The sequence below is a fragment of the Salvia splendens genome, chromosome 2 (genome assembly GCF_004379255.2).
Source record: "Salvia splendens isolate huo1 chromosome 2, SspV2, whole genome shotgun sequence".
Classification (NCBI taxonomy): domain Eukaryota; kingdom Viridiplantae; phylum Streptophyta; class Magnoliopsida; order Lamiales; family Lamiaceae; genus Salvia; species Salvia splendens.
Genome location: NC_056033.1, coordinates 5,666,252 through 5,688,650, shown reverse-complemented (window position 1 = coordinate 5,688,650; position 22,399 = coordinate 5,666,252). Strand labels below are relative to the sequence as shown.

The 22,399-nt window shown below is 37.8% G+C and overlaps 3 protein-coding genes across 4 annotated transcripts; 1 reads left to right on the top strand and 2 right to left on the bottom strand.

The window, feature by feature from the left end:
* Window positions 1-7,013: 7,013 nt before the first annotated feature.
* On the bottom strand, window positions 7,014-7,965 carry LOC121760071 (abscisic acid receptor PYL4-like). The gene has a single exon (XM_042155677.1). It carries the CDS (start codon window positions 7,745-7,747, stop codon window positions 7,133-7,135), a length of 615 nt encoding a protein of 204 aa, XP_042011611.1. The 5' UTR covers window positions 7,748-7,965; the 3' UTR covers window positions 7,014-7,132.
* Window positions 7,966-11,637: 3,672 nt separating this feature from the next.
* LOC121764539 (uncharacterized protein At5g01610-like) lies at window positions 11,638-12,926 on the top strand. Its single transcript, XM_042160551.1, has 3 exons — window positions 11,638-11,724; window positions 11,974-12,028; window positions 12,386-12,926. The coding sequence occupies exons 1-3, from the start codon at window positions 11,638-11,640 to the stop codon at window positions 12,754-12,756; spliced, it is 513 nt and encodes a 170-aa protein (XP_042016485.1). The 3' UTR covers window positions 12,757-12,926.
* A 320-nt stretch (window positions 12,927-13,246) lies between these two features.
* Window positions 13,247-14,591, bottom strand: LOC121764526 (mitoferrin-like). Of its 2 annotated transcripts, XR_006042566.1 has the most exons (3): window positions 13,754-14,591; window positions 13,378-13,636; window positions 13,247-13,302 (listed from the first exon to the last, which is right to left on the bottom strand). XR_006042566.1 is itself a non-coding variant. In XM_042160539.1 (2 exons), the coding sequence occupies exons 1-2, from the start codon at window positions 14,435-14,437 to the stop codon at window positions 13,457-13,459; spliced, it is 864 nt and encodes a 287-aa protein (XP_042016473.1). In that variant the 5' UTR covers window positions 14,438-14,590; the 3' UTR covers window positions 13,247-13,456. The 2 variants fall into 2 exon arrangements, 1 of the variants encoding a protein (XP_042016473.1); XM_042160539.1 differs by having other exon boundaries at window positions 13,247-13,636; window positions 13,754-14,590.
* Between the last annotated feature and the right edge of the window lie 7,808 nt (window positions 14,592-22,399).

The following is a 22,399-nucleotide window of genomic DNA, read 5'->3' as shown; positions in this document are numbered from 1 at the left end:
TCTTTTTTAATCCATGTAATATCGAAATCATACTTTTTTTAATATCGAAATCATACTTTTTTTAATATATCCATGTAATTTTTATGGTCAGCCATAATATGGCCACGTAGCATTTCCCTAAAATAAAGTGGAGAAAGTGTATATAAAATTAACATGAGAAACTACGCGGTAAAAAGGTAATTTTGTATTGCTTTTTGTTGGATTATTTAATGTTTGAAGATAATATTTGATTCTATACGTGTTTAGTTTATCTTGGTGGATATATAAATTTACTGTAAGAAATTAATGAAACTAAGGCAAACAAGATTAAGAAGCCTTTAATTGTAGTTTGTTACAGAATTTGCAGACCTATGTTCTATCATAGTTTGAACTCATTGTTGTCAATACCCGATTTTTCTAGATTTGAGACTAAATAACAGAGCATGAATCAAACTTGTTGTATTCCAAAATAATAGTATTACTATTACATGCGGAAACAATTTCAATTATTTTGTGGAATGAACGCATCTGTACTCATATTTCATTCATTATCCCGTTTGCCTAATTCACTACCAATGGCTAAAATTTGCTTAAAAATATATCCACAACTTCACCAATGTAATAAACTACAAGTTTATAGTTAATTTTAAAAAAAAATCAAAATTGGGACTGAATACCCGATTTTTCGGGACTGGATACCCGAGTCGGGTATCTGGGTACCCGAAATCAGTTTCGGATCGGGTATCATGTATCAATTTTTTGGAAATTCATGATCGGGTACCCGAAATTTTCGGATTGGGTATCTGCGGGTACCTGATTTGACAGGCCTAACTGAAATAACTGAGGCAACGTGCACCTAAAAATGTTTAACGACGTAAATAGATAGGCGCACTACAAAAAAAACACATCTAAGGACGCTTTTTTAGTTAATTTGGGACGCTACTTTTTGTTTCAAAATATTTCACCAACGCTTCAAAAACGTCCTTAATGGTGGTGTGCCAAATAAAAATAAGGACGCAATTAGCAAGTGTCGGTGAATTAATTTGGATACGCTTTTAAATTGCGTCTCCAACATATTTTCCAACGCAATTCATAAAAGCGTCCTAGTTTTCACCTCCTTCCTAACGTTAAGACACTATTAAAAAGTGTCCCGAAATGTACTTAAAAGTGTCTCCAATTATACAATCAAAGATATTGTCAATACATATATACTATATATTATATACCGTATACAATTGAGAATCTAGAAAATCCACATTGGAATTCAAACAAATAATCCTGTTAAAAAAACGAAAAATCTCATATATATTCTCAAGAAATTGGGTAGATACAGGGTGAGTCCTCTAGTAATAACAACAGGACAATTATCAAAGTACTGAAAAAATAAATGTGAATCAACTATGTCTATTGCTAACCTACAAGACACACCAATCTCGTATATGTACCCCTAGTGTTTTGAACACCTGCATATTTCAAATCAGAAGGGTGAGGAGCAGCTACCTCCTCGGCTGCCCAAATATATCAGGGATCCCGTCCCACTCGTGTTTCTCCCTAGCTTCCCAGTCTCGGTAACAACCATCTTCATCCTTCCCGAACCATCTTGGTTGCCACCCTCTATCCTGCAACTTCCTTGTCTGCACCGAAAACTCTCGCATCAGATCTACAAAAGCTTAATGTATGTATGACTTCACACCACAAAAGTAGATTACTATGACTAAAGGCAAGCTCCCCAGCTCTTTACATGGATCTCACATAGGAAAAAGAGACAAATAAAAGCAAGGCAGAAAATACTGTAAAAGAGTCATTTTTCCAACATTTATGGACTGAATAAGAACCACAACTACCTTTAAGATCTTAAGAGCTATCTATTCAGTTCAGCTAAACCAAGCACCAGAAGCCTACAATTTGATATGATTCATTATTCAAAAATAGCGATTGATGATTTGTGACATTCTAATTTCGAGCAAATATACCTGAGGATCAGCTTCTCCCGGACTTGAAGCATATCACAGATAGCTTTTGTTGCACAAAACTATCCCGGCCACCGATGCAAAACTCACTGTGAGTATTGCTTGGTTCTTACTTTTGGATCCTACATCATTTGAATTCCAAACAAAAAATATAATTACTAACCATGATAGACCGAGCATGAAATTCATAAGCTATGACATGAATTGTTTCCCTGCAAAAAGAAAACAATATAAGAAAGACAAAAGGAAGATGAGTATTTGAAACATAAATGCCAAGTTTATTTTGCATTTCATGGAAAGAACATAACGATCCATTAACATAAGCAATTTAGGTCAACCATTTAGACAAACAATAGATGTGCAATCAGTTTAAGAGAAAATCGGATCTATGGGAGTCTACTACTACACTAACAAAAATGTACTCACTTTGTTAATTGTTCCATATATGGGGTGTTATTAAGTGAAAACGCCAACCGTGATGGCGTTTTACATTTAATTTGTGAATTTTAAAAAATACGGTACTTATTTAAACTCACCAACTCGATTGGCGTGTTTGTTTAAAAACGCCGTCAACGATGGCGTTTTCTTCTTGTTTAAAACGCCATCCACGTGGGCTTGTTTAGTTTAAAAACGCCATCAACGTAGGCGTTTTTATGTTAAAAACGCCATCCAGGTGGGCGTGTTAGCGTTGAACCAGATATCAACAAGATTTCTCCCAAAAACGCGAACCCTAATCACTTTCCCTCCCCAATTGCGAAAACTCTCCCCAAATGCGAAAAACCTTAAGGAAACCCTTGCTGGGGTCGACACAATCGGCGATTTGAGGGTTAAGATTTCGATTTTGCCTCATTCTTCCAAACATTAGTCTTCCTATTCGGTTAGTATATCTAAATTTTGAACAATATTTGATGGATTTTTATGATAGTATATATTGTAGTGTAATTAATAGAAATATTTGATAGATTGTTATTATATTATATATTCTAGTATATCTAATTTTGATCAATATTTGATGGATTGTTATGGATTCATTATGTTGGATGAAAGTGTTTCATATGATAAGCTTGTGGAAACAATTTGTGAAAGGATGAGGATAAGCATATTTGAAAACAAAGTTCAAATAATATGGAAACGTACTATATGCGTTGGATCCGGAGTCACATTTATAGGTACTCTACTAGTAGAAGTTTGTATGCCACTAATGTTCAGTGAGAGTATGGCTACCGGAGGTCAAATTGAATTATTTGTTGAGTATTCGGTAATTACTCAACAAATAAGTCATCATGTCATAAGTTATGATGTTGGTACGTCTACGAGAGCCCAAGAACCAAGTTTCGCTGCAACACAAGATTTTGATGTTGGAGGCGTGCGTTTAGGGGACAGTAACAATTGTCACGTGGTTGATGACATTATAGGTCCTAATAAAGCTGACTTTCTTGATCCACAATCACCTTATGATTCTGAAGATGTAAACAGTGTTAGTACAGACTCAGATGGTGATCCGTCTGATGATGAACAATTAATTGATTCAAGACCATCCATTCCAGTTGGAGAAAATAGCAGTTGAAGAAACAGTGGTTGGAGAAACAGCAGTTGGAGAAGAGCAGTTGGAGGAAGAGTTAGGGCGGAGACGTGGGGGTTGGATAGAGGATGGGAGAGATCCGACGGGTGTGTATTCTCAAGGCTTTATGATTTCGGAAATAAAGGCGCGGTAATTAGAGAGGGTTAATTAGATCAACAAAGTACTTGAATTAAAGACGCTTGAATTTGCGTCTCAAAATCTGATATTTTTTAAAAATTTTGTAACGCAACTAATTGCGTCTCCAAATTTGTGTCCTTAACGATTGGATTTGTTGCAGTGGTGACACAAGAATAGTGACAAAAATAAGAATAATATCGATATAACACTCTCTCCGTTCTACAAGAGTGTGCACTCTTAATTGAACACAAATTTTAATGCACAATTGGTAAAGTAAAAGAGAGATAAGAAGAAAATATATTAGAAGTATTGTTAGAAATTAAAAGAATGAGCCTACCTCATTACAGGGAATAGACTTTCGAACATTAAAATGTGCATATTCTTATGGGATAGATTAAAGATTACATACTCTTATGGGACGGAAGGAGTATTGAATTAAGTATATTTTATTTATACTATACATGAGATATGTGCGAAGTAATATTTGAATTGACAAGGCCTAGAACTTTAGATCCAATTTACAGGACGCACGAAAAGGCCATGTTCCGCCATTAAAATTAAAACAATTAAGCCCAAAGTTCAAGATCCATAAATAAAAAGGCCCAAAGGTTGAGTATCATCCCTGGGCTTACGATCAACTTTATAATTCAATATGAAACTATGAATTCGTCTCTCAGTCTAATAACATTACTTGTTGAGATATTAATATGGTTAAATATAGCACTCTCTCCATTTACTATTAATTATTTTATTAAGATTGACGCAAATTTCAAGAAATATAAGGGGAAAACTAGTGGAATTGGATCACATTTTTATATACGGAGCATTAATTTTTATAATAAAATGACGGTAAAATAAATTAGTGGATAGTAATACCTACTTCAGACGACAATATGAGGTATTTTAATGACAAATAAATGAAATAATAATATATGATATTCCTTTTAAAATTAAATGCTCTCTCAGTTTATAAAAAGTGTTGTGAGTGACAAGACATGAGTCTTACAAAAGATATTACTATTAGATATTTTAGAAGTAGAGAGAGGGTGGCACCGACTCCGGTATAAGCTACTTTTGTATGGATAAATAAATAAAATAATTGCGTTATATTGAATTCGAACTTTGAGATTTTTGATCTCAAACATTATTATTCCGTCATTAAACTAACACACACTAGCTTCTTGATTTTTAGTTGGTGGCTTTTGGTCCATTAAAATGAAAAAGTAAGTGGTTGTTTTTAAAAAATATATTAAATGTGAATGAAATTAATAATATAAAGAGTTAATCTATGTCTTAAAATGGAAACACTGAATTCTTGGTGTATGGATGAAAATCAAGACAATATTTTCGTTGACCGGATTTATTTTTCAAACATAATTTTTCGTAAAATGGAAAATGTAGCATGAAAATTAAATCCGACACGGCGTAGCTCAAGATGAGCTACTGGAATTAACTGGACAAATTTACAATTAATTTTAGAGATGATTTATTGAGATTAACTAATTAATACTATTAATTATATTAGACATTGAATGAGTAAACTCTGAGAAGTAAGACCATTCAAGATTATTGATCAAGAAATCACTCGAATAGTAGTAACAAAATTTCGTAGACCATGAATTTGAAATTTATCAGAGAAAACCTACACACACTCTATAAGAAAAGAAGATGACATGACTTCCAAAGTTCCAGAATTATTCAAAGTGAAGTAAATGACTTAAGAAAAAAATAATAATAAAAGACGTAGACTATAAGCCACGAGAAAATTAATTTAAGGCCGCTTGTTCTTGCCCACTTGCAAATTGCAATCCAACTTGCGCCCTAGACCGTCCTATTATATTCTACTAGTATGAACATTCTTTTAATATTTTCACACTTCCATTTATTACTTCCTATATTCCTAAATAATAATCTTATTTTGACATTATAGTATATTCATAAAAGTTAACATATTTTTATTTACACACATTGCCTTACAATATATCCCTAATCCCTCTTAATATGTCTAACTTATTTAATTTTGTTTGTCAAATGATCCTACACTTTCTCTACTTATAATACATTTATTAATTATTACTAATACGTACGTCACGTAAAATGAGGCAATTTCCCTATACTCAATATACACTCAATTATTTTTAATGAAATTAAAACCCATATTAATTACATCCAAGTAGATCTATTATTTGGGACCAAGAGTGTATTCTTTTTCTCGAGCACAAAAAACAAATCCATAGAAAAAAGGGATATAAAAGGGAAAAGGCCAAGTTGCATGCATAAAATACCACCCCTTTTTAGACCAAAAGATGGAATATAATTTTTCTCTCTTGCAACTTGTGTGACGTACTATCGGTATTATTTTCTTTTATTAATTTAAAACCTCATCAAATTGGCCAACTTGCTGAGATATCTAGCTGTTTGATTCCATTCACCTAAATTCATTACTATTCAATTTTATTTTGTTTTGAATTTAAGACTATAAGGTACATCCCCCCAGACTCATTCAAATTTTGAAATTTCTATGAGCAACTAGTATTAACCCTATACATTTGTCATATTAAATATCAACTATTACTACATAAATGAGTTTTTATATGTATATAGGGAGAGGATTAAATAAAAGATTTTCAATAGTGGTAAATGGTAATTAAGAATCAATCTTCACGATTAACATTGTATGATCAACGACAGCTTTAAAGAAAAAAGTAATGACTTACAGATGTATATATCTATTACAACTATATATTAAGAAGAATTATGTACTTTGTATAGATAAAATATAATTTATTATATTTGGCATTAAATATAATTGAATTCCATCCGAGGACATCCATGTACTTCCATAAAAGCATACTAAGTTATATGGTCTGAATTTATTGTACGTACTTGATGTAGTATAATTACAGTACTACTTCCATTATCTTTATTCGCGCAAGAGCTATTTCTTGAGTTTAAGATGTTAAATAAGCTTAAACAAATTAAAATGGCATGCTTAAATAATTTGAAATATATTTTTTATAACTTGTTTCAGCCCTTTTAGATACATACATAATACATTGTACGGAAATCATATGCCTTTACTAACCTTATTTTTTTATAGTCATCAAATTTATTCAGATTTGACATAAACTGTTATTTTTATGTAAAATTGATCTGAAAATACCTATAGCTAAATTACCAAAAAATGAATTTTCAAATAAAATTCAAAAATAGCTCTCGATGTTTTTTTCATATACTAGTATATAGACATTGTTGATAAAGAAGATTGTTATATTAACAAGGGCCATTTATCGTACTCATCTCAACCTCTTCGTCTTCAAAAGGCCATTCTTGTGTAATTTTAATTTATACTTCAAAAAAATCAATTCACAATAAAACAACATTTTCCTTAAAACAAACATCTATTTTACACGATCGATCGAACTCATGTCCCAAACTTTACAACAATCAAGATTTTTTTTCCCAAATTAAAAAAAAATTGAATTCAAGAAGATGAATTTCGTCTGCATAAATTCTCAGCAATCTGAGCTAACGACTGCAAATTGCACCTAACAATAGTGTCGACGAAGACGCACGTCTCCTCCTCCGTGTTCCCCGGAGGCACGTCGACGACGTACGACTCCACCACCGCGGTGCCGGCGCCGCCCGCCGCCGCGTGCAGGGTGGTGACGGAGCGGTAATTGGCGAGGCGGTGGTCCCCACCGACGATCCTGAAGCTGATAACGTGGCGCTCGTCGTCGAGTATCTCGAGGCGCTCCGTGCTGCTGACCGCCGGCATTCCGGTGATGACGCGGACCTCCCGCAGCGTCCCGACGTCGCCGTCGCCGAGGACCACGTGGCAGCTCTTCACGAAGTGCTTGTAGGCCTGCGGGTTGTCGAAGCGCCGCACCACCGACCACACGGCTGCCACGGGGGCCGAGATCAGCTGCGTCGTGGCCGAGCACGTCTGCTCCGGCCCCACCGCGTGGGTGTGGTACCGCGCCACGTGCTCCGGGACCTGGGCCGCCGTCGCGTGCCGGTACGGCTGTTTGTAGGCCGCGGCCGGGGCTTCGGGGATTCTTTGGAGGAGAAGGGATGATTTTTGAAGATCGGTAGCCATTTTTTTTGTTTAGGTTTTGGGAGAGAAGATGCGTGCGAAAATGAAATGTGTTTTGTGTTGTGTTACTTGTGTGGTGGAGTTCCACTTATATTTTTTTTTGAGAGAAGAGGCAAAGGGAGAGAAGGGTTTACTATATTATAGAGAGAGAGAAGGGGTTTTTTGAATTGTTTATGAAGAGTTTGTTGTGGAGAATGGAGAGGTAGTTGGATTTTCTAAAGAAGGATATGAGATTCATGTGAGGGATATAAAATACTATGACCAAGTTGCTACATGTTAAATTACTAAATTAGCCATATATATGCCGCTGGCAAGACTTAATAGACTCAAATTTGTTTGAAGAGGTTGATGATGTGAAAGTCACCAAGATATTGGGCGATCTGAGATTTAGGAAGACTGGGAAGCAAAATTTGTTTCCGAGCAAGTTGCGGACGGTAGTGGGCCTCAGTGCCCACTCCGTCGGCACAATGTGTAACCACTCGCCTCCAGTACTCTTACCGCGGGTGTGATACTCAACAATGCGGCTGGATGATTGGGTGGTTCATCTGAATTTGCATTTTCATAATTTTATTTTTATAAGAGTACCTTTTCTTTTGTTGTTTGGGCATCTTACCCTTTTCCTTCTTTTTATTTATTTTTTTTAAGTTTTCCATCTGTTTTTATGTTCATGTTTATGTTTTCTGAATTTTTCATCGATTTCCTATTTGTTTGTGTATATATTTATTGTTTGTGTGTAGTAGCAATATTTTATTATTTATTATTTTTTGAATTGGGTAGTTTTTATTTTTAGCATAATTAGTAGTATTATTTTTATAATAATGTATTCATATAATCAATTTAATTTTATTTAAATTAAATACAAATATACTATATTGAATATGCATAAATTATGTTTGCATTGTATATATAAATAGCTATGTTGAAAACTGAAATCACCACCGAACGGGGAAATGATAATACATAAATATATTCATAAATATATTTATGAATGGATAATACATAATATATGTTCTACAAAATTGGAGCAATTTTGTTATCTTTCACTATCAAAAATTAAAGAACTTATCTATTTTAACTGCTTTTTCATTTTACATTATAACGTCTTATATATCAAACAACAACAACAACACCAACACTTTTAACTTAATTTCAAAAGGACAGTGCTTAATATTTTTGCCAAAGTTTGTTTAATTTTCACAAATTAAAACAAGGCGAAGGAGATCAGTTGCCACTGTGTCCACGGGGCGGAGATCATCTTAATTTCTCCATTTTTTTTGTTTTGTTCTTTTTATTTCGCTCAATTTAATTTCATATTTTCTGTCAAAATTAGAAAAAAAATACGATATTTATTTGTTTTCCTAGTTTTGACAGAAAATATGAAATTAAATAAATAGAATTTATAAAAAAACATGAGTAAACTATAAATTTAGGGCATATATTTTCATTGATGCACATTAGCGGTGCTTATACTGCAAATGAATATTAATCAATTCTCATCTTCTACAAAATGTTACTCACCATATCTCTAACTCATCTCCAACAACTAATAAACCACTTATTGAACCAAAAATGTGAAACATATATATTGAGCGTTACCAACCCACATACAATAACATAAACTATATATATATATATAGATATATTGAGTACTCCATAACCTATCTAAATATACTCTTATAACAATGTTTAAAAATTCAGCAAAATCTGAGTTAAGAAGAAACAAACATACCCAAGACAACTTTACAGTTTAGCCCAACAAACCATTGGCCAATTTTTCCCCCTTTTTTCAGTTAGCATTAAAATGTTAACATTTTAAATTATGTACTTACTGGAATGTACCATTTAGCACATTTAAAGCTAATGAAATTTATTTAGTACGGAGTATTATTTTATTCTTACACGGATAAATTAATAATTTGATTTTAACAAATTAAATTAACATTCACCAAAATAATTTATCAATACCCTGCGGAATTAATACTATCCCCTTTAATGAAAAGTAGTCATATTTTTCTAATATGAATAATATATAAAAATTATTTTGTAGTCTCAAATTATATTATCTCTAGTAAATTTTTTCCGCTTATGAGGTAGGTCAATTTTTTTATTAATAATACTTTAACTATTTTTTTCTCTTTATATTATTTTTATTTTATTATTTTTGCATTAAAACTTGACCAAAATTATAATTACTTTTTTGGACATAAGTAGCAATTAACTTTTTTTATCACTATCCAAATTGAATATGAAACAAAAAGGGAAATGACCAATCTGTCCTCAAATTCGACGTGCTTTAAAATCAGTCGACTATCAACTTGATCTGCACCCTGGAATGGGTTAAGAAGTTGGCAAGTTGCACATCTTCTGATACTTTCATTTATTTCACGTGTTTTTTGATAAATTTCACCCTACAATAAAAACAACTACTCTATGTTCCTTAACCAATAAGGCAATAAGTATATATAGTATATATATTTTTATTTTAATCCAGTCACAAAAATTAACTGTATAGTATTAAAGCTTGCAGTGTTAAACAACGAGATTATGTTGTCGTGGACTATAATTACTGAGATTTGAATTCAACTATCCAAATCCCACCACTATTTAAATCAAAACAAAATATTGTTTCAGCTAGATCCGAAGAAAAAACATTTCCTACAAAGATTCTAGAAAAGCACAAAATCATGTGTATAGGTCACCGGTATGTTGCAAGTTGCTCTTAGGATTCATGATTTATTACTCTGATCAGTTGAATAATAAATGGTTTTACATTTGTTGCGAAATTCACCCCTCATTTCCTCTTTAATTGCCTGATTTTGACATTTCAAAGGGCACGACTGGAATAGATATTTGAAACTATATTTACAGTTGAAAACTGTTATCCGTGATTTTGAATCACTTTCACATTTATAATCTGAAATAAATTTTAAACAATACATCTCACTACACCTCTAAAAAAGTGACTATTATATTATAATAGTAGTACATAACAAATTTATTTGGGCCCTAAAATTTAAACTATTCTTACTCCATAGTAATGGAATCATTTGGCCATTTTAGTATGTTCCATAATAATAGAGTCATTTCCCTTTTTAGTAAAGGTCAACACATTTCTCCACGCATATTTTACTCTCTCTTATTTTATTCTCTCTTCATCTCTCTACCTTTTTCATTTTCCACTTTATTCCCCATTTACTTAACTCACCTAACACAATTTTCTTAATCTCCGTGCCGATAAGAAACGCCTCCATTACTATGTAACGGAGGGATATTTCTAGAGATTAATATTACTAGTACAGTACTGTATATCAATTATTTAAATATATATTTCAATTGAATAAATTATTCTATAATTTTGAATCGGTGTACCGCTTGTCGACAGAAATTATAGAAGACATAGGGATACCGATTTTAAACTAGAATTTGCTATTCTTCAATCCTTTGCTAAAAATATCTTCGGAATTTTTTGTGATTTGATTGCTCCAGCCCAAGACTTTTTTTTTGTCAATTTTTTACATCAATTGATTTGAAATTTATTTAAAAAAGAAGATATCGTTGGTTTGAAACTTCGATAGTACAACCATATCGAATTATACCCCTTAATTTATTTTTCTACATAATTACAAATCCAATTGGATAAAACATGTACAGTACTATCTTTTTCCTTACCACAATACATAGTCATATTTTCATTTGAACTAATTTTTTATGTGCATAAACGAAAGTCTTTATGTATGTAGGCATATTGAGTTCCACGCAATTTTACCGGTACTTTTTAGGTGATAATAGCAACGGATTATAATCATTATGACAAAAAAGAGACCTTCATACGAGAGAGAGAAATGAACTTTTTTGCTGAAAAGTGAAAAAAATTGTAGTTTTTGTATGTAGGAATGGATCAAGTTTTCAGCAAAGCCGGTTCGTTTTGGCTTAAACAAAAAGCCAGCAATGAGTTTGGCTCTGTCGGAAAGGATGCCAATGTAACATCCCCGATTCCTTCTTCACATCTATTTTGTAGTAATTTTTATTTTAATACAAAAAAATATCACGATCTTATGCAAACCATTAATGTTGTGTGATTGCATTTTCTGAGATTCATTTCGAAATTCGAAGAACAACGAACATGAATAAAGAAATTGATTACATATTGCCCCCATTGGAATTATTGGATTGTGGCTTAATTTCAGGAATTTCTATAACAATCTCTTTGTTATCTTTTGTGTCGTTAGTCATTGTCATCGAGCATTGAAGGAGGCACCAAGTGGTTGGTTAACACGATCAAAGGTTAGACATCTTTTTCCTTGTGATTGCCATCTTTTTCCTTATGATTGCCACCATATTGTGTTCCTATAAACGTTTTCCGTATGATATGTTTCTCAATTGTTGATCCATGCATCGACAATTCGTCTCTGCTCAATATTACCGACAGACTTTTTATAGTACGTATAGACATGCTTTTTCCCAACACCGTTGTCTGTTAATCTGTCGTTAATCAAGATTGCCTACGGATTTTCCAATGTTTAACGATATAAAAAAAATATGACAGTAAATCCTTTTTTTTTTGTATTGAAAAGACCTCCACAATTCTTTTTTAGTCACGCGGTTGTTGGAATTTCTTACATTAGTAACATCCCTTTTCAGGAAAGGTCCAAAAACCATTACCGGAGCTCCTAAAAGAGTACGATCTCGCAATCGGAATATTCCCCCGTGATGCAACGAGCTACGATTTTGACGAGGAGACAAAGAAGCTAAAGGTTTACATTCCGAAAGTGTGTGAAGTTGGGTACAAGGATCAATCCGTGCTGCGTTTCGCAACGGAAGTGAGCGGTTGTTTGGAGAAAGGGAAGTTGTCCGAAATAGTTGGGATTAAGACAAAGGTGATTGTTTGGATGAAGGTGAGTTGTATCACCTCCGACAAAACCAATCTCCATTTCCAAGCCACTGTCACAAGATCTAGGAGTAGAGCTGCTTATGAAGTTGAAAAAGATGGCACTGTTTGTGGAAAGTTCTAGCTGTTCCTAAGAATTCCCCCCTCTCAATAAAAGCCCTTTAAACTAGAAAATTCTTGGGAGTGAATGATGTTGGTTTGGTCTTAATGTAAATAGTCTATACAATTTGAACTGGCATACATGTGTATTACTTGTATTTCATTGGGTATAATATTGAGCATTGCCAGACACATTATAGTGGGGAAGAAGGGGGGCTCCATGTTTTCATTTTGGTGTTGTGTGTGTATCATTATGCAAAATCCCATGTCATCACAAAAAAAAAGTGTAAATTATTAAAATTGATACGCTTGTGGTGACATAGTAATGCGCGATTAATGCCCGATCGAGAACAAAGATATTGGATTAAAAGTTCTACAGTGGTAGTACTATTTATTTATTCATAAAAAACATATTGAAATGGTTATCTTAGAATTTCAAACTTAAAATTCAGAATGTACTATAATTCCTACCAAAATGTATAGTAAATTTATACGTTTACCTCTGCATAGTAGCATTAATATGGACATGTTCTGTTTCTTCATTTACCCTTTTTCTCCAGCTGAATAATATCTGTACAACATAATTACATAACAATAGGCAGGAGCAAAGCAAAGCAAAGCAAAGCAAAGGGTTATGAGTCATTACATTATAGTACTAAACTTATAGGAACACAATAACTTGTCTCCAACCAAATTCATCAGAAGCACCAATATATCTGTCTCCATCAATGGAAAAAACTCTTGACTGATTCATAAGTAGACCAGCAGATAGCAGCTGCAGGTGCATGAAACAACATCCTAGGAATCCAACCTCTCATCAGCCCTCCATACCCATCTTTCTTCTTGATGATCCCAATCACATCCATAATCGAGCTACTCGAAAGCCGATCACACCCACACACACCCTACCAACACCCAAAAAAAAAACAGTTAGGATCATCGACTGCACGTTAGTAAACATATTAGTTTGAGATTGTCCACTTTGCTAAAAACACAATCCACAAACAAACAAACAAAGAAACCTGACACTGCAGCTGAGTCTTGACAACATCTAGAGGAGTGGTGACAACGGCAGCCAACGCCCCTGCAGCCCCACCAGCAGCCGCGTGCACCACCAGACTCTCGTCCTCTCCATCCACCATTAGGCCTCTCTTCGCAGCCTCGTACGTAGCAAAGTGGACGGCCGTAAAAGGCGCGTTCATCACCACAGTCGTCCGATAACTCGCGTAAAACGCCCCGAATCCCTCCTCCACCATAACCCTCTTCACACAGTCACACACTCCCTTGTAAGGGCTTCCCTTAAGCTGGAGGCGCTGCTTCACCACGTCCATCGGCGTCAGCACCGCGTCGCTCGCCACGGTGGCGCAGACACCGGAGGCGGCGTGAGCGACGGGGCTGTTGGGATTCCCTAAGCTCTTGCAAGATTCGTAGACGGAGAAGTAGACGGCGTGAGCAGGGCCGGCACCGAGGCCCATTGCAGCGATGCCGCGGTACAGGCCGGCGGGGCCCTCGAGTTTTAAGATGGAGCCGAGCGAGTGGCGGAGGGTGAGGGAGGAGGCTTTGGCGGTGGAGGTGATGGCCTGCATCCTGGTTTTCAGAGTGTCGACGGGGAACATGGCCATGTGCTCCACGGACCCGGCGATGGAGCCAGCGATCATGAACTGCCAGAACTCGAGGCCGTCGTGGATTGGTGGCGGCGCCGCCATGGTGGAGGAAGATGGAGAAGCTGTGGAAATTGATCACGGTTTTTAAAGGGTGAGAAGTAAGAATTATTCATTGGAGATATATCGATCGCTTTCGAATTCTTGGGAGGAGAGAATCACGATTCAAGATATGTTTGCTTTATATTTCTTCATTTTAACAAGAATAAGTGCAAGTAATTTAACATGAAACCAAATTCCAAAGTAGTCCTGCGTGCGTCCGTGCGCAAATACATGTCCCATTTTACCATTTTAGTCCGTCTATAATTACATCTCTCATTTTCTAAGCGTTTAGAGCTCTTATATGACATTAACGTGCGTTTAGTATACATATCAATCTTAGTGAAAGGCATGTGTTATGTTTATGGTTCGATGAAGCCGCCTTGAATCCTGTGTGTTTCAGCCTAGGAGCTTAATTCATCGTTTTGGTGGCCAGGGTCGGATCTAAATAGTGCTATTTCTGCGAGTATATAAAAGTGGAATCCATAAACATTTCCAAATCCACATTTCTAAAAACTGTAAGCCACCAAAAAGTAAGACTATATTGGTGAAAGAAGAGGGTTTTAATTTTGAATGTGATAGCACCGGAATCCGTTGATAAAGACAAGAAAATGGTTGATGCAACTAGAGACAAATAGAGATAGGGCATGTTCTATCCACACGCCTTTTCAATTAGTGGTAATCTCACTACCAACAGCTCTCGATCGCCACCTTTATATTCCCAATAACTTGAAAAGAAAAATGGAATAAGTTTGTTCCACATCGACGAGTGCCAAGGCATCTATGAATTAATTTCATTTTCAAGATCAGATATATCCCCTTCCATTTTCTCGGAAACGCGACAAAAATGGAGTCGAATTCATCGCTAGCTGCAGAGTCATCTGATTCTTCACGTCATTCTTGGGAAAAACTGCAGATCGATTGGATTTGTGGATCACTGGTATATTCATCTTTTTGAAAGAGCTGATTGAAAAGTGAAATAGAGAAGAAGAAAAAATATCAACATAGATTCGTGATAAACTTGAAATTCTTCCAAGGAATACCTGATGTTTAGTTGGTGGTTATGTTATATTTTGAATTGCTTTTGTACTAATGTTTTGTTGTTTGACATTTTTTGGACCGAGCATTTTGCAACATAGTATCATAAAAACTAAGATGCCTTCGCTCAAGATTTTCCTAATCATTGGGCTTGATTATGTATTCATAAATCACTCAAACTCACTTAAAATCAATGTCACGCGTATTAAATGACATTATTATAAACTAAAAGTTGAGAGGGGAGCAGACCTATTGGAAATAATGTGGAGGGTCAAGTGAGAGATTTTCTTGTGATCCAGAATCATACTTAGGCCATCCACTACGCTGTCTCTATACCGTCTCTTAAACCGTCTCTTAACTACTATTTGAGCACTATTTGAGGGCCCCACTGTCCTTTTTTCCTCCATCCCTTAACTAAGGGACGAAACCTGCAACGCTCCGTCTCTTAACCGTCTCTATACCGTCCCTTAATTACTATTCATTCAATTTCATTTAGAATTTTTTTTCTACCCAATTCAATTTAAACAAACACACTTTATTAAAAACCACACTTTATTAAAAAACACACAAACTAAATAAACACACAAAATAAAAAAACACACAAAATAAAAAAAAACTACTCCGCCGGCAAATCATCCTCTGGAGGCGGTCGAGGTTTAGGGGGTGTCGGAAGGTCAAGTTGTGCTGCCATAGCAACAATTCCGTTCCACCAGGCCGTGAATTGGGCGTACGAGAAGTGGGAAGTGTCCGCCATTGTGGCGGTCATGTACGCCACCTAGTGTGTCCGAGCCTCCCCGCGAGCCTGAGGTCGGCTGGTTTGATTCGCCTCGGCCCTTCCTTGCTCAAGCCGCTTTCGCCGCCTTCGTCCCTTGCGGCCGACGGCGCCCACGCGCGGATCTTCCAGCATCGCCGACCGTACCCGCAAACTCCCGGGATTCAGCCTCAGGTTGGCTGATGCCATCGGTGTCACCACCAGACGAGTATTGGCCACTCGCCGTATGCTTCGTGCGCTTCAAGGTTGAGCCCGAGCTGGAGCGGAAACCTCCGGCCCACCGTTCCTCGTCCTTGACGGCCTGCCAAACATCAACAAATCTGAATTGATGACCCTCGTCCTGGTAGTAGGCGCGCAAAGCGGACGTCAAAATGTCGGTGGCCGTGGCGCCGCTTTGGTAGCGCGCCTCTTCAGTCGAGTAGATGCCGTAGAATTTTTTGATCTGTCGGTCGACTCGGTCAAAGTGAGAGCGGAGCATTTTAACTTTGCGCTTGCGGGAGCCTTTCGGCTTTATCTGGTGGTAGACCTCGCAGACCTTTTCCCAGAAACACTTCCGGGTTTGTTGATTCCCGACGATGGGATCGTACGAGACCGTGATCCAGGCGTTGTACACCGCCATCGTTTCGAAGTTGCTGTACGGATGCCGGCCAAGATCCTCTTCTTCTTCTTCCTCCTCGTCCTCGCCCGCCTGGGGTTGTACACCGCCAGTGCCATCTCTACCGCCTCGGCCACCTCCACCGCCAGTGCCACCTCCACCACCTCGGCCACCTCCACCTCCACCTCCAGTGCCACCGGGAAAATCCTCCCGGATCTGGGATAATCCCTGCGAATACCGCGTGGCGGAGGGACGTACATATGCATCAAGGTCAAAATTGGGTGGTTGGTACCCCCCCGGCGTCGCCGAACCCTGAGTCCCAGGGGTTGACGAACCGCCCAATGTGTTGATCATGATCTCCCAATCGCCGAACGCGTTGAGATCCCACCCGCCGGAGCCGGAACCGCCGTATTTGCCGTCGCCGTCGCCGGACATCTTGAGTTGGTTTATGAAAATTTGAGAGAAAATTTGAGAGAAAATTTATATGATAGGAAGAATAGATGTGTAGTTGTGTGTGAAATGAGGATGAGTTTAGGAGTATTTATAGAGTAAAAAAATTAATAAAAAATCAAAAAAATTATAAAAAAAAAATAAAAAAACGGTATTATTACCGCTACAAATTTTTTTTAATTTAAATTCGATTTTTTTTTAAAAATAATTATTGCGTCAGCACGTGACGACGCCGGGTTGCTCCACGTCGCCTCGGCGCGTGGCGAGACAGCCCGTCTCGTGGCTCGCCGGGACGAGACGCGGGACGAGACGGGACGAGATGGAGTCTGCAACGCGTCGCGCCGGCGTCCCGTCTCGCCGGGACGAGACGCGAGACGCCGGCGAGACCCGTAGTGGATGGTCTTATGATTCTAGTTTTTCGGGCCATATTAGCAAATTGGTTCAAAAAATCCTTTGGGCCTCTTGGGCTCTATCTACGATAGTAAGCTCATTTCCTTGAAGCCCACCACCCAAAATATTACTCGTATTATTAAATGTACTGTACTACGACGTTTCACATATTTTTCTCCAATATTTTTTTTCAATTGGTAAAACGCTTATAGTACTAATTTTTCTCTATTTTATTCAGCTCCTCATAAATCATAAGGTAGCTGTAGATTCACTACAAAATTATGTTACTACTATTAACAATGTAACGAGGAATAGCTACATACAAAAATGCTAATACGTGCTGTTACTAAACAGAGAGTATTGAGAGAGTTGAGAGTGAACGATTGAACTCTTCCAATGGAATCTTGAGAAGAAAAGTTTGTGAGAGAATATTGAAATCTTATTCAAGCTTATGAGAGTTACAACTTGAAGCCTACACTATATATCTTCCACAAACTGCTGCTACTCAGCTTAACCGAAAATAAAGAAGAAGGAAAAGCAAGAAAGCAAAAACAGTTACAACAGCTAACTATTCCAACAGCTAGTTCAAGATATTTGAACTGGGCCATCTTATTATTTCTATACATTGGGCTTACGAATTGGGCCTGACTACTATATGCATAAATCCTCACAATTCTCCACCTTGCATTTAGTAGTTCAGTCAAGAACACTGACATTGATTAACTCCTTACAATGCTCCAACTTCTCCTTTGGTATAGCTTTTGTAAGCATGTCAGCCGGGTTGTGTAGTGTGCTTATCTTCACAACCTTTGCATTACCTTTCTCCACCTCGTCTCTGATAAAGTGTAACCGAACGTCTACATGTTTGCTGCGTTCGTGGAACACTTGATGACGAGCTAAACACAATGCACTACTGCTGTCACAGTGCATTGTTATTGCTTTTTGATAAACCTCAAACTCAGCAGCCATCCCTCTGATCCAGAAACTTTCCTTAATGGCTGATGTCAATGCTATATATTCAGCCTCCGTAGTTGAGAGAGCCACCACACTTTGTAGAGAAGACTTCCAACTAACTGCTGAACCAAACAATGTAAAGACATACCCGGTTTGAGATTTTCTGTTGTCTAGATTGGTTGCATAATCAGCATCACAAAAACCTTGCAATGCTTCCCCCTCTGCCTGATCCCACCTTCTAAACACAATTCCAACTTCCCTGCTCCTTTCAGGTACCTAAGTGTCCATTTCAGAGCATTCCAATGCTCTTTTCCAAATGCAGACATGTACCTACTTGTGACACTCACAGCATGTGAGATGTCTGGTCTTGTACATAGCATTGCGTACATCAAGCTTCCAATGATGCTTGCATAAGGGATGCTTTCCAATTCTTTAGCTTCTTGTTGATTGCTAGATGCCTGAGCTTTACACAGCTTAAAATGTTGAGCCATAGGTGTTGAAGTAGGCTTCACATTGCTCAGATTGAATCTCTTCAACACTTTGCTAATATATTCTTCTTGAGATAACCACAAAGTCCTTTCCTTTCTGTTTCTGCATATGTCCATGCCTAATATCCTCTTTGTATCTCCAAGATCTTTCATTTCAAAGCTGCTGTTCAGGCCATCTTTCACCAACTGCACTTCTTCTTTGGAGGGTCCTGCTATCAGAATATCATCTACATAAATCAGTAGATACACCACAGGAACTCCCCTCTTGTTCTTAATATACACACAATCATCATATCTTGATTTAGTGAACCCACTGGCAGACATGTGTGCATCAAATTTCTTATTCCACTGTCTTGGGCTTTGCTTGAGTCCATAGAGGCCCTTCTTCAACAAGCAGACCTTGTTCTCATCTCCTTTCTTCACATACCCTTCTGGCTTGTACATATATATAGACTCCTCAAGATCTCCATGCAGAAATGCAGTCTTCACATCAAGTTGCTGCATTTCCCAATCCCTCTGATTCACCACTGACAGTAGGATTCTTATAGATGTGTGTTTGACTACTGGAGCAAATACTTCATTGCAGTCTACTCCTTCCTCCTGAGTAAATCCCCTAGCTACAAGTCGAGCCTTAAATCTGATGCTCTCGGTGCCCACTGACTCCACCTTCTTCTTGTAAAGCCATCTGCAGCTTACTAGCTTCATGAACTCAGTTCTTTCTACCAAAATCCAGGTCTTATTTCTGATTAGAGAATCCATTTCATCATTCATAGCTTTGATCCATTTCTCTCTATCACTGCTAGCCATAGCTTGAGTATAAGAAGCAGGTTCAGAATACTCCAGCTTCTCAGCTGTACACAAGGCATATGAAATTATATCAGCCTCTGCATATCTGGATGGTGGCTTTGGTACTCTTCTGACTCGATCTCTTGTTAGCTGGTAATTACTCAGATCATGTCCTTGATCTGCAACTTCCTCTGCATCAGAACCACCCTCCACTGTCATTGGCTCAGATTGGTTATTAGAGTTATCAACAGGTTCCAAAAACTCATCAGTGTACTCCACCTCCACCTGAGCTGACTCCTTTCTGTTTCCCCCATCTAATTTTTCAAGATAGGGCATGACATGCTCAACAAATGTCACATCTCTGCTGACAATAACCTTCTGCTTTCCCTCTTCAATATGCCACAATCTATACCCCTTGACTCCTCTCTGATAGCCAAGCATGACACACTTCAAGGCTCTAGCATCTAGTTTGCCTTGCTTGATATGAGCAAAGCACTTGCAGCCAAATATTCTGATATTTGAATAATCTGGATGCACTCCATACCACCTAAAATCTGGTGTATCTCCACCCAAGCTAGTAGAGGGACATTTATTGATCAAGTAGGCAGCAGTAGCAACAGCTTCCCCCCAGAATTTCTTGTTCATACCAGAGCCAAATAACATGCATCTCACCCTCTCCAAGAGTGTCCTATTCATGCGTTCTGCAACTCCATTTTGTTGTGGAGTGCCTGGAACTGTTCTATGCCGTTTGATCCCATTTTCCTTGCAATATTCATCAAATTCTCTTGATAGATACTCCAGTCCGTTGTCAGTCCTCAAGCACCTCAGTTTACTACCCTTCCCAGCTTCAACTTCCTTACACCAATGCTTGAACTTCTGGAATGCTTCAGATTTTTCTTTCAAGATGTAAATCCACACCTTCCTGCTATAATCATCTATCAAGGTCATATAGTACCTCCCACCACCAAGAGTGTTCACTGGAGCTGGGCCCCATAAATCTGAGTGAGCATACTCAAGAGGAGAAGTAGAATAATGAGCACCAGTGGGAAAGGGAGTCCTCTTAGCCTTACCAAGCACACACTGCTCACATGGATCAAGTTTGGAGCTGACATCTCCAGAAATTAGGCCTGACTTCACCAGCTCCTTGATGCTTCCTTCAGCTGGATGTCCTAGCCTCTCATGCCACAGCCTTAGGTCATCAACCATTACTGAATTTGAGTCTCCTGTCACAGTCTCTGCCATCAAGTAGTAGAGACTATTCTTTCTTTCAGCCACCATAACAACTTGACTCCCCTTTCTAACCTCCATTCTCCCATCAGCTGAACAAAATGAGAACCCCTTCTTCTCCAACAATCCCAGAGACACCAGATTTCTCTTCACCTCAGGTATGTACCTCACATCACTTAACATTTTCACAGAGCCATCACGCATTTTCAGTTTTATCATTCCAATACCCTTCACACCACAGACATAATTGTTGCCTAACAAGACTGAACCACCAGCATTCTTCAACTCATGAAACCATGACTTATTTGGGCACATATGAAAACTACAGCCAGAATCCATTATCCAAACCCCACTCAAACCACTCTCCATCACATTAAGAATTTCTGGAGTATCACAATCTTCAATACAATCAGAGGTTGTGTGAGATTTACCTGATTCAGATTGCTTCTTTTTCCAAGCATGGCAGTCTTTCTTGATATGCCCAGGCTTCTTGCACCAGTAACAAGCTCTGGTTGCTTTCTGACCTAGTGCAGGAGCCTTTCCATCATCTGGTTTCTTGGTGAACTTTGGTTTTTTGAACTTCTTCACAAGAAGACTCTCAGATACGGCCTCTGAGGACTTAGTTGAGCCAGCTTGGAGTTCTCTAGACCGCAAAGCAGATTGCACCTCAGAGAGGGTTATAGTTTTTTCTCTCCCATACACCATTGCATCTCTGAGGTGATCATAACTCCTCGGCAAGGCATTCAGAAGCATGATCGCTTTATCTTCATCATTGATTTGAACATCAATGTTCTCCAAATCATCCACCGCCTTGTTGAACTCTTCCAATTGCTCACAGATGCCTCTGTCTTCCAAGAACCTGTATGAGTACAACCTCTGCTTCATACACAAGCGATTGTCAAGAGACTTGGTCATATACAAGCTCTCCAACTTCTCCAAGATTCCAGCTGATGTGGTCTCCTTAGAGACTTCCCTCAATACCTTATCTCCAAGGCAGAGTATAAACACGCTATGTGCCTTAGCGTTAATTTCAGCGAGCTTAGCCTTCGCCTTTTCATCCAGCACTTCTCCAGCCCCCACATCTGCAGCCTTCTCCTCCAATGCCGCAGAAAGACCTTGCCGAATCAGTAGCGCCTTTATCTTCAAACGCCACAACCCGAAGTCGTTCTTGCCGGTGAATTTTTCAGCCTCCAATCGTGCAGCCATCTCGCAACTGATCTATCTCAAATCGGCTTCCCACAGATGACGCCAATTGTTACTAAACAGAG